At 40.7% G+C, this 12,402-nt stretch overlaps 1 protein-coding gene across 1 annotated transcript in view; it reads right to left on the bottom strand.

Annotated features, from left to right (window-relative positions):
• Positions 1-12,402, bottom strand: part of ush2a (Usher syndrome 2A (autosomal recessive, mild)) — a 213,705-nt gene that overhangs the window by 161 nt on the left and 201,142 nt on the right. Inside the window, exons 65-72 of the mRNA XM_060880326.1 lie at positions 9,950-10,156; positions 7,367-7,605; positions 7,047-7,264; positions 6,713-6,889; positions 6,001-6,084; positions 4,947-5,182; positions 1,273-1,338; positions 72-281 (exon numbers count right to left, since the gene is read on the bottom strand). Coding sequence (XP_060736309.1) covers positions 72-281; positions 1,273-1,338; positions 4,947-5,182; positions 6,001-6,084; positions 6,713-6,889; positions 7,047-7,264; positions 7,367-7,605; positions 9,950-10,156 — 1,437 coding nt within the window. The remainder of the gene's footprint in view (positions 1-71; positions 282-1,272; positions 1,339-4,946; positions 5,183-6,000; positions 6,085-6,712; positions 6,890-7,046; positions 7,265-7,366; positions 7,606-9,949; positions 10,157-12,402) is intronic.

Raw genomic sequence — 12,402 nt, 5'->3', positions numbered from 1 at the left:
ACAAGCATTTCAGTGTTATGGCAACCACAATGTAATACAGTCATACACACAAATACATGAACACATCTCACCATGCCATTGTCAGTGCCTTGCAGCTCAGTGTCCCATGTCAAACCTGGCAGAGATTTCTTATCCTGTAAATCAATCAGCTGACTAACGCTGCGGTGCAGGGAATTATGGGAGTAGGCATGGCTATTCTGGCTCTGACTGGAAACGCGTAGCATGGACACGCTACTCTGGTATCCACAACTGTTGATGCCAAGCTTTGTGTCAGTCAGACCCTGAAAAATACACACAAAACCCAATGCCACAAATTTCTTTCAGCTTCTCTGAGACACAGGACAAAAAATTGACCACATTATAACCATGCAAACATGAACAGATTAGAAAAGATAGTCAGCAACTTCGAGACAAGGGATTAAAAGAGAGCAGTGTTAATAGTAGATCAAAGCAGCACAACATGGTTTTGTCCAGCTGTGGGAAAAAGTGCTGTTTTTTTCCCCCTAATATGTTCAATAAGCCATTGTTCTATAAACAGACAGGAATCTGGCTTCTGACTCTAATCTTTGTGTCTTAAAAAGCATCTGTGCTGCTTAATTTGAAGTCAAGGGCAGTTCTTCAATCAAGGCAATCAACACCACACATGAGAGAAAGGACAGTTTGAGGGCCAAAGTTTGCTTCCCTCTGGGTTTTTGGCTGGAAAATGGCAAAGGGTTTGGTCTAAAATAATAAAGCTGGATGCCGAATAGTATGTCAATAGCATGCTAACTCTATATTCTAGATTCTTCTTTAACTTTACCTACTTAAGTGGTAGAGACCGAATTATTATGAAATCAGTGGGATCAGTGATAAAATGACCATCACATGATTTAAAACTCTGACAGAGCCAATAATAAAGGTGAGTCTTATCAATCATGAAATTTCCTACTGTACTTATGTAGGTATGCAACTTTTGTCCTCAACTGCATTACCATAGTACTGTCAGCTGGAAAAATGTAAGAGAAAGAAAAGGAACATGAAAATCATAGGTGGAAAAACTATTAGGTTTCATAACAAAGCAACACTAAAATTCAGGCTGATAAAAAAATCCAATACAACCAAACACACTTTCTGCTCTCCACAAGCATATGCTGTACCTCAGTGTGCATGGTAAAGCCCTTTAAGGTTACACTGCTGGACGAGTCCGGCACGTTGTCGAACTGTGAGGAGAGAGTGAGCTGTGAGAAGAGAGACAGAGAGAGAGAGAGGTGTAGATAGAGAATAAGTGCTTACCATTCCTCCATCAGACTGATGGAGAGCAGTGGAGGCATGATTAGAGCAGAGATCAAAGCAGGGCCCCTGCAATGCCATACCAGCAGGAGGAAAACAGAAAGGCATTCAGAGACCTTAAAGAGTAAAAGTGTACAGAAAGGGGGAAAGCTCTAGCAGTTAAGTAAGTTTTCTGGCAAATATCTACAGCATTAGCGAGAAAAAAATAACTGCAGACTACCACCCTCTTGTGGTTGTTTGGTGCAGGTAAATGAATCAAAAAACTTTGGGAGTGGAAGCTGTTGGCACACACAGTACATTCACCAGCCACTTTAACAGGATAAACTACCCCAGAGCTAATTTATGCCTTCATTATCACCACTTTAACCAATCAGCACAACAAAGACGAAAAGCTGGAAATAGACCAGGCAATGTTTTTCTTTAAATGTCCTGATCAGGTGAGCCTGTGTCCACTGTAGTCTCAGATACCTTATTTTGGCAAACAGGAGTAAAAGCCTGTATAGTCTTCTGCTTTTTTAGCCCATCCACCTTAAGGGTTTGGCTTTTTTTGCATGCTGAGATGCTTTTCTCTTTACCATAATTGTAAATGAGTTACTAGCTCTATTTGCAAACCAGTCTGGTATTTTCTATTACTTTTTCCCCTGCACCATTCTTCTAAAAGCTTGAGACTGCTGTGTGAGAAAAGAACTTTCAAGAGTTTCTCAAGTCAGTCCATCTGGCCGTTGTCACTGAGATCACATTTTTTCCTCATTCTGATGTTTGATGTAAACATTAACTGATGCTCTTGACCTGTATCTGTATAATTTTATGCTTTGTGCTGCTACCACATGATTTGGCTGATGCATGAAGTACTGTACAGGTGTTCCTATTAAAGCAGCCAGCAAGTGCACAGGATTCCTGATTCAATATTATGATCAGTTTAAATTGTGCAAACAGATTAAAAAGTATCTGATGTGAATTGGTGTGCTCTCCTCCTCATGCATAGCTGAACATGTGCAGTGGTTTTACAGTGATCAGCTGCCCACATGATCATTTATAATAACATTTTTGGTTTGGTGCTAGATAACACTGGTTTTGCTGAGTAATCAGCCCACATACTTTTATTTCCTTATCTGTTCCCTTGGGATTTTCCCCTTCATTATAATTTTACATTATCCTAACATGTTTTTTTTAAATAATGCAAACATTTCACTGTTTATAGCCACTGTTAAATGAAATATTTAGCAAATGATCAGCACAGCTGGGAGATGAGTGAAAGTGGTCTGCGTGCCTATTGCCACTAGGCTGGGCTAAAATGCTTAAAAATTAAGGGTCGTTTAAATGGATGTGTTTAGTGGCATTCAAAATTTAAGAGTGTGTGTGTAACGCTGAACTTCTACACCTGCACCATAGTGGGCATCCTGACAGGAAACATCACAACCTACAGTAGCTTGAGAACAGCACCAAGCAGGACAGGACAGAGCACATCATTTGTACTGGCGATTACAACTATCGGCAATAGATCCATAGCATCTGGTCAGGTACCAACTACCTTCAAGAGCGCAAGGGTTATTCCCATCCTGAAGAAACCTGCTCTGGATCCATCAGACATCAGTAACTACAGACTGGTATCACTTCTCTCGTTTCTTTCAAAAATTCTTGAACGCATTGTCTTTAATCAACTGTCTGTCTATCTCTCACAGAACAACCTCCAAGACCCCAACCAGTCTGGCTTTAAAACAGCTCATTCCACAGAGACAGCCCTTTTAGATGTCTCTGAGAAACTACATGCTGCTAGATCAGCCAATCTCTCATCCATCCTTATCCTCCTTGACCTTTCAGCAGCGTTTGATACGGTCAACCATAAGACTCTCTTAGCCACCCTCAGGAGTCTTGGGATTTGTGGATCAGCTTGGGAATGGTTCGCTTCCTACCTGGAAGGATGCTCATATCAGGTAACATGGAGGGGAGTGACATCTGCTCCACGCAGACTCTCCACTGGCGTCCCACAAGGCTCAGTACTTGGTCCTCTTCTTTTCTCCCTGTATACTCACTCTCTTGGTGAAGTTATTTCCTCACATGGGTTCTCTTACCACTGCTATGCTGATGATGCACAACTTATCTTCTCTTTCCCACCCGCAGATGCCACAGCTTCTGACCGGATCTCAGCATGTCTGTCAGAAATTTCATCATGGATTACTGCTCATCAGTTAAAGCTCAATCCTAGCAAAACTGAACTGCTGTTCATCCCAGGTGATTCATCCCCAGGTCATGATCTTGCTATATCCTTGCACAATGATCTGATCTCCCCTTCAGCCACAGCTCACAACCTTGGGGTAACCATGGACAATCAACTGTCTTTTTCCTCTCATGTTGCTAATGTGACTCTCTCATGTCGGTTTCTTCTCTACAACATTAGAAGGATTCGACCATTTCTGTCCACACAGGCTGCTCAGGTACTTGTTCAGTCTCTTGTCATTTCTAGACTGGATCAGTGCGTTGCAGTAATCCAGTCTAGAAATGACAAGAGAGATGGTGGAACCAGTGGAGCAGTGCTGGTAGATCGGAGGTTGCGGGGTGCAGTGCGAGGAGTGATGAGGGCTTTGAGGTAAGAGGGAGCTGGTCCATTTTTGGATTTGTAGGCCAGCATCAGTGTTTTGAATCTGATGCTGGCCTACAAATCCAAAAATGGACCAGCTCCCTCTTACCTCAAAGCCCTCATCACTCCTCGCACTGCACCCCGCACCCTCCGATCTACCAGCACTGCTCGACTGGTTCCACCATCTCAGGGTAAGAGGCAAGTATACTACAAGACTCTTCTCTGTACTGGCACCAAGGTGGTGGAATGAACTTCCCCTAGAGGTCCGGACAGCTGAGTCACTGGCTTTTTTCAAGCGGCGGTTGAAGACCTACTTATTCAGGAAACACTTCAACTAGCACTTCTTTCATTATCTTTTGCATTTTAAAAAAAAAAAAAAAAAAAAAAAAAAAAAAACACCTTTTGACACTTTGTAACTTTGAACAAATGTATGTAACTTAGTGAGCCAGCATTAATGTATTCAATGTTAGAGATTTAAGCACTTATGTACGTCGCTCTGGATAAGGGCGTCTGCCAAATGCTGTAAATGAACTCTCTGACCCATAGTCCATCTACAGCGAACTTTGCTGGACCAAGGCCAAGAATAAAAATGTGAAGGAATTCAGCCATCCAAACAATGGATCTCTCTGATGCAGTCAGGGAAGTGCTTCCACTCCCTAAAGACCAACACAAAGAGAATGAATAGGACCTTCTTCTCACATGCCATTTGGGCCAACAACCAGTTGGTCACCAAGAACTGAGCTACAAACGGACTTAGCTCTTTATGCATGTACAAACACACAACCGACCAAAGACCAACGAAGATAATCATTATACTGCACATTCTACATATTACTGCACCTAGCTCATTTTTGCAAAGTCTATTTTGAACTTTACTAGATATAATTCCCTTATAACTCCCTTGTATAATTTTATTTATTCTTGCTCACAAGATGTGATGGGAATACAGCCGTATAAGCATGTCACACTGTGTATGGCTATGTATGTGTCAAAATTTTAATTTGAATGCTACAACTATCCACAGATTATGTTGTGATGGTGGTTGTGGTGTGTGTATTTGTGTGTGTGTGTGTGTGTGTGTGTGTGTGTGTGTTCTGACCACGTATGAGTCATTAGGTGGGTATTTAGAGCTTCTCCTCTGTAGCGGCTGAAGCGGTGCCGTCTCTCTGCTGAACGAAGGCTTCCTGAGGGCTCGACGCAGCACCAGACCCAACAACAAAGCCACGAGCAGCAAACCCACAAATGCCATGAGTATGATAAACCACAGCTCTGTGTAGAACCTGTATCCTGATGCATACAAGCCTGTCTTACCACCTGAAGTAGGCTCTGTAGTGCCTGTTTGGGGGAACATATTATTTTAGACCTTCATAGATGACACTGTGAAGTACATTTGATGTTTTTGCTATATTTTCAAAATATTTTTTCAAATCAAGAAGTGAAAATTTATATATACAAGTGGACAAGGATAAGTAAAAGCCAAAAAAGCTTAAATGAGTTTACATTTTAATTTCTAATTAATTAGTTTTTAATTGAATGTAGTAAACTAAATTAATATAATAAAATATAATTCCCAAGGGTCTTCACTCAGGGCAAAAAAAAATATTAGAGTTTAAAGTCAGTTGGGGAATCTTTAAATCTATAAGTCCAAAAATAAGCTAGCTAGCTTATTTTTGGACAATGAAAAAATACACTAATTTTACTTAAATTAGTAATATTCTATTATTACACATATTCATATTAATAGTGTACAAAACAAGTTCACTGTGAGAAATTTTATCTGACATATTCTTAATAGTGCATGTTGTACAGGTTATATATATCCTGACCTAGTCATGAACATTTTTCAAAACTGGAAAAGGGGAATACAGTCTAAAGTTTGAAGATTCCCAGTCAATTCTCATCAAGTTATAGAAGAAAAAGAAATGCAAAGCTTAAATCCTGAAGCCTAAAATTAATTTATTACATGAATAACAAAATCATTTGTAAATGCAATAACCTTCCACATTTCATTCAACTACTGTTTATCATTTAAATCCATCTTAGTCTTTCAGAAACCCCAAAGGCTTATAGCCAACAGACTGGAGATGGAGAACTGTTTACCATTCCTATGCAGTAAAAAAAAGCAGGAGAACGCAGAATCATAATAAACGTACCTAAACCAGTAGCAGTGTTGTACTTGATTACAGGGGAACTGGCACTTCCACTGTGTGTTGTACAGATAACCTGAAAGGCAAATGCTTGAAAAAGATGTTGGGGAGAGAGAGAGAGAGAGAGAGAGAGAGAGAGAGAAATAAAATCTCAGATGAATGATAACGGTATTTCATATTGTAATTGAACCAGCACCTCAGCATGGTAATTTGCATCTTAAGTACACATTTTGACCAACTAAACCTTGAGACTCACACTTAATTAAGCATAAGTGTGTATATTATGTCATAATCAAATAAACTTTCTATAACCTGGCCCCAAATTCCAGGCAATTGTTGGCACCAATGTGCCTAAATGTTGACTTGCCAATTGCTTAAAAAACTAAAGAACAAGCAAAACCCCTGGGAAGCTGCATAGAGTAAAATGTATACATCCAGTCTCTGTTAATCTCTAATAATTCATTCAGTTTGTTACTGACATCACATAATGCTACACAGCCCTCAATGTTAATTTTAGTATTTCACTGTTCAGAGATATAGTACAGTTTTTGAGGATTTGCACAACTAATATGATAAAACAGACTGCAAGCACATATGGCTGCCATCTTGCGTATATGTGCACATAGCCAAAGTGAAGACCACCAGAGCAGACTTTTTGTCTCTCCAAAATTTAATTAACAGGTACATACTGTAGAAAATGACACAAGTGAATAAATACTTTTAACTGAGGTCCAGGGAATGTAGATGGAGCTGTGGAAGCCTCTGTAAATGCGCAGACTGCTTTCAGTCAGGATGTATTCCCTCAACGGTCCATTCAGAGAGAAAGACCCACTCCAGTCCACGAACATTGTGGTCAGGTTGCTCTGCACTACAAACGGCTCCTTATACACTGGGGCTACAACACAACACTAACAATATTAGCTGGCTAACAGGTTAATCTAAACTGTCATGATTTTTTACAAGACCTGTAGACTGAAAGAGAGGAGAGCAAGAAAGAAAGAGAGAGGAGAACAAGAATAAGAGAGAGAGAGAGAGAGAGAGAGAGAAAATACCTTCTATTAGTGTAGTGATGGAGATCCAAAAAGATGCTGTGCTCCCCATATTGTTATAAGACACTACACAGACCTCGTATGTGGTATAGGGATGGAGTGCAGTGACGTTGAGACTCAGACCCTTCCCAAAGAATCTGGTCTCAACTGTCCCTATAGAACAAGGCAATGGCACTGGTTGCAGAGGCTGGGGACAAGATGTTCGAACTAGCAGCTCACAGCTGCAATAGAAGGACAAATAGCCAGAATGATGAAACGATTTACATCTACTAAAGAGGCAAAAGTTATGGTAATGTACCAGATGTACCAGACATTCAAAGCACCTTTCAATAATGCCATTGGGCTGCAGAGGCTCATCCCACTCAAGTAGAGCTGAATGGGAGGTGAGATTAATGAGTCGAGGTGGAGGTTGCTGGGATGGAACAGAGGCATGAGTGCGGAACTCACTAACAGGGCCACGACTGCAACACATGAAGCAGGTACAAGCCTCCACCCTGACAGAGTAGGTGGTGAAGGGCATAAGGCCATGCAATGTCTGCTGCTGTGATGTCCCCTCTGACAACTATATACAGAAAGAAAGAAGAGTTTTGTTGGTTGTTGAATCGGTGGATGGGCAGATAATGGATGAGTGACATAATTAATGGGTAAATAAATGAAAAAGAAATGCAGGAAAACATTGGGGGCTGGTCTGAAAGTATGGAATGTAAGAATGGTTGGTTCTGTGGTGTAATGGTTGGATGGTTTGTTGCCTGTATGTATGTGTGTATGTATGTATGTATGTATGGATGGGATGTGGTAGCTCAGTGGTTAAGGCGTTCGACTACTGATCGGAAGGTCATTGGTTCGAATCCCAGGTCCACCAAGTTGCCACTGCAGGGCCCCTGAGCAAGGCCCTTAACCCTCAATTGCTCAGGTGTATAAACTGAAAATGTAAGTCACTCTGGATAAGAGTGTCTGCTAAATGCTGTAAATGTATGGATGGATGAATAGTTGTTGTGTTTGCTGTATGGACAGGTGGATGGATTGAAAGCTGGATGAGTGGTTGGAGGTTTTTTGCTACAATGGATGGTTGGTTGGTTCAATGGTTACATATATAGGTGGTTGGAAGGCTGCAGTGTTGTACAGATAGTGGTTAGGTTGGATGGTTGGTTGGTGTGTTGGCTGGTTAAATGGACAAGAAAAAGATGTATGGATGGTCCTGCAGACAGATGGTTGGTTCGATTCACCACATTCTTTCAATATAAAGCATTTCACATGTTTAGATATCATACAGTCATATGCAAAAGTTTAGGAACCCTATGACAATCTCCATGATTTTAATTAATAAAATATTTGGGTGTTTGGATAAGCAATTTCATTTTGATCTATCAAATAATTGAATGACACAGTAATAGTTCAGTAGTGAAATGAGGTTTATTGGATTAACAGAAAATGTGCAATATGCACCAAAACGAAATTAGACAGGTGCATAAATTTGGGCACCCTTGCCATTTTGTTGATTTGAATACCTGTAACTACTTAGCACTGATTAATTGGAACACACAATAGGTTTGGTGAGCTCATTAAGCCTTGAACTTCATAGACAGGTGCATCCTATCATGAGAAAAGGTATTTAAGGTGGCCAATTGCAAGTTGTTGTTCTCTTTGACTCTCCTCTTAAGAGTGGCAACATGGAGGCCTCAAAACAACTCTCAGAGATATAAGCTGTCAGTGTCCACTGTGAGAAACATAGTGAGGAAATGGAAGACCACAGGCACAGTTATTGTTAAGGCCAGAAGTGGCGGGCCACGTAAAATATTGGAGAGGCGAAGGATGGTGAGAACGGCCAAAAACAGCACATAGACCACCTCCAAAGACCTACAACATCAACTTGCTGCAGATGGTGTCACTAGTTCAACAATTCAGTGCACTTTGCACAAGGTGAAGCTGTATGGGAGAGTGATGCGAAAGAAGCCTTTTCTGCACACACACCACAAACTGAGTCGCTTGAGGTATGCAAACGCACATTTGGACAAGCCAGCTTCATTTTGGAATAAGGTGCTGTGGAGTGATGAAACAAAGATTGAGTTATTTGGTCATAACAAGGGGCGTTATGCATGGCGGCAAAAGAACACAGCATTCCAAGAAAAACACTTGCTACCCACAGTAACATTTGGTGGAGGTTCCATCATGCTGTGGGGCTGTGTGGCCTGTGCCGGTACTGAGAATCTGGTTAAAGTTGAGGGTCGCATGGATTCCACTCAATATCAGCAGATTCTTGAGAATAATGTTGAGGAATCAGTCACAAAGTTGAAGTTATGCCAGGGCTGGATATTTCAACAAGACAACAACCCAACACACTGCTCAAAATCTACTCTGGAGAGGAACAAGTACAATGTTCTGGAATGGCCATCCCAGTCCCCAGACCTGAATATCACTGAATATCTGTGGTGTGATTTGAAGCAGGCTGTCCATGCTCGGCAACCATCAAACCTAACTGAACTAGAGATGTTTTGTAAGGAGGAATGGTCCAAAATGCATTCATCCAGAATCCAGACACTCATTACAGGCTATAGGAAGCGTCTAGAGGCTGTTATTTTTGCTAAAGGAGGCTCGACTAAATATTGATGTGATTTTTTTTTCTGTTGGGGTGCCCAAATTTATGCACCTGTCTAATTTCGGTTTGATGCATATTGCGCATTTTCTGTTAATCCAATAAATCTAATTTCACTTCTGAAATATTACTGTGTCCTTCAGTTCTTTGATAGATCAAATTGAAATTGCAGTTGCAACTATCTTAACAAAACAAAGATTAAAAATTGTGGGTTTTACTGTATTATACTAATCCTGGATTGTCAGGTTGAACATTGCCCTGAAGATGTTGCAAGAATAGTTGTGATGTTGTGTAATATGAATGTAGAGTGTACCAGCAGGTGAGAGTCCTTTTTCTGGTGAAACACCCTGTAAATGGTGACAATGCCATTGGGGTTGGCAGGAGGACGGATGTTCACTACAGCAGACGTGGCACGGATGTGCAAAAATGTGGGAGAGCTCACACCTTCGGGAGGAGCTGGCCCGGTCCGACACATAGTCCAAGGGCTTCCTGTTCGACCTGCAGAGTTCACAGCCCACACCTGAAATAACAGTAACCTTTTAACAAGTTGTAATCAAGAAAGCCTTACCTACGACATCCTACTCTCATGACATTTACAGTACATTCAGTAAGTAAATGTTATATTAATTAATGTTCATCTTTTACTGTAGAATTTACTGCAGTTTTCAATAAGGAATTCCACAACATTATTTAAAACCAAACTGCTTCTGTTATTTAATTATTTAATTTTTATTTGGATTTAATGGACTGATTTTGATAGAAATAAACAAAACTCTAGCTGAATTTAAAAGTTAAGCAGAGAAGGTAAGAAGGCACATGGAAGATTGCAAGAGGGTCAGTGAACCTGACTCTGACATTGGTCCAGTAAGACAGTAAAATAGACCAGAAGCCTTTATTTTGTCATTTAAACATTACAGCACAGAGAAATTCTTTCTTCAGTTTCTCCCAAATTTGGAGGTTGGGGTCAGATTGCAGGTTCAGCCATGACCCCTGGTGCAAAGAGGGCTAAGGGCCTTGCTCAAGATCCCAACATTGGCGGTGTTGGGGTTTGAACCCAATCCTCCGATCAACAACCCAGAGCCTTAACCACTTGAGCCACCACTGCCCTATGTGTGAATGCCCTATGCATGAAAATACAGAGGCATGACACGTTCTGTCTTTCATAAAATATTCCCTAAGCCAGCCACTTGCTAATCACAGGAATTTCATACTCTCTGTCGAAATGTCACGATACATTACAGTACATAGCTTCTGTCTAAGAAATCTACATGGAAATTTTATTTCACCTTCATTAAGGGGCACGTGAATACATGGATAGGTAACGTAATCTTATTTTGCCAATGAGAATGATAATTAGAGAGGTGGAACAGCAAAAGGTCAGCTGGGGTCTACATTTGCATGAGTAAGTAATTTGTAGATTGTCAGTTGGAATCGAGGCGACAGATGGATGTTCTGGCAGATAGGGTTAAATTAGCCTCAATAATAGGCAATTAGACTGTGATCAATCAGAATGATAGATCTAAATGGCAATATGTAGGGACTGCATGCTGCACTGCATTCTTGTCTGGAGAGTGATGTTGACATGGGTCAACGTGTGTGGTAACAGAAAGGCCATCTTGTCACCCTAAAGAACGAAAAGGTCAACATGGCAGGAACAAGATAAGGGATGGAAGTAAATTACAAAAATAGATGTCTTTTGGACATCATAAACATTAGTAATATGTTTATAGTTAATCAAAAGAAACTAACAAAGTGCATGGGGGTAATTGAAGCAAAAAGGTAGCATTATACAGTGTAACTAGGACATCCTCACGTCCTTGTATGTGGAGTAGACCTTTTTATTGCAGCAGCAGCACTTGCATACTGAGCTGTTATTACAGTAATTAGGAGAAAATAAAAATATGTAATGTGTGAGCTCTAATGGATTTGGGTTTAAGCAGTGAGGTGAGAGTCTGCCCAGCGACAGGTTCTGAGAGAGCTCCACCACGCCCCACTCATCACTTACCAGGCCAAAAAGCAACCACTTCCAACAGAAGAGCTAATTAAGGTTCAGCATAAAAATGTCAATAAAATATGTTGCTGCTGTTCATGGAACAGGTTTAGTTTTGCTAAAAAAGTTGATCTAAAGCAAAACTCAGCAAAATGAAATAAGGCATACATGGGTGTTTGATAAAGATTTTCAAGCACACTAGGAATTATGAGTCTATGTGATCTCTTGAAAACATGAAACCTCATAATGCACTGAAATTACAAACAGGCGGGTGTTAAAGTGCACAGGTTAAAACTCTGAAGTGTTCTTCTCCGAGACACTCAGCACCGTAAGCATTCTCTCCAGGGCGAGCAAATTGGTATTAAAAGGTCTTTCTGATGCTTGTACTTATAAGAGGTGACGATGGCTAATTCGATGGCTTCGATTGTAATCAGCAGCACAACGAGAGGCCAGAGATTAATATCCCTGTCACCTGTCTGTTGTTGCTCAGCCCCTGTCATAAATTACTGCTCATAAATAAGATGGAACATTCAGGCAACAGTCTATCAATTTAGCCCTTGACCAGCCCATGCCTCTCACACTTGACAATCAAATGCTAATGTTATTTTGCTCTAAAGGCTAGCCTGTCAATTAAGAAAGATCCTTTAAGGGGGAGCAATGCTATGAATATTGGTGCTACATTAAATACCTGTCTTTAAGCTAAAGACAGAGAGTACAGCTTTAACAAGCCATTGACCTAAACAAGTGCTGTATCGTAAATATGGGGTAGAAAAAAA

Source organism: Tachysurus vachellii, chromosome 10, assembly GCF_030014155.1.
Source record: "Tachysurus vachellii isolate PV-2020 chromosome 10, HZAU_Pvac_v1, whole genome shotgun sequence".
Lineage (NCBI taxonomy): Eukaryota > Metazoa > Chordata > Actinopteri > Siluriformes > Bagridae > Tachysurus > Tachysurus vachellii.
The sequence above is the reverse complement of the archived record's forward strand: the minus strand, read 5'-3'. Positions and strand labels throughout refer to the sequence as shown.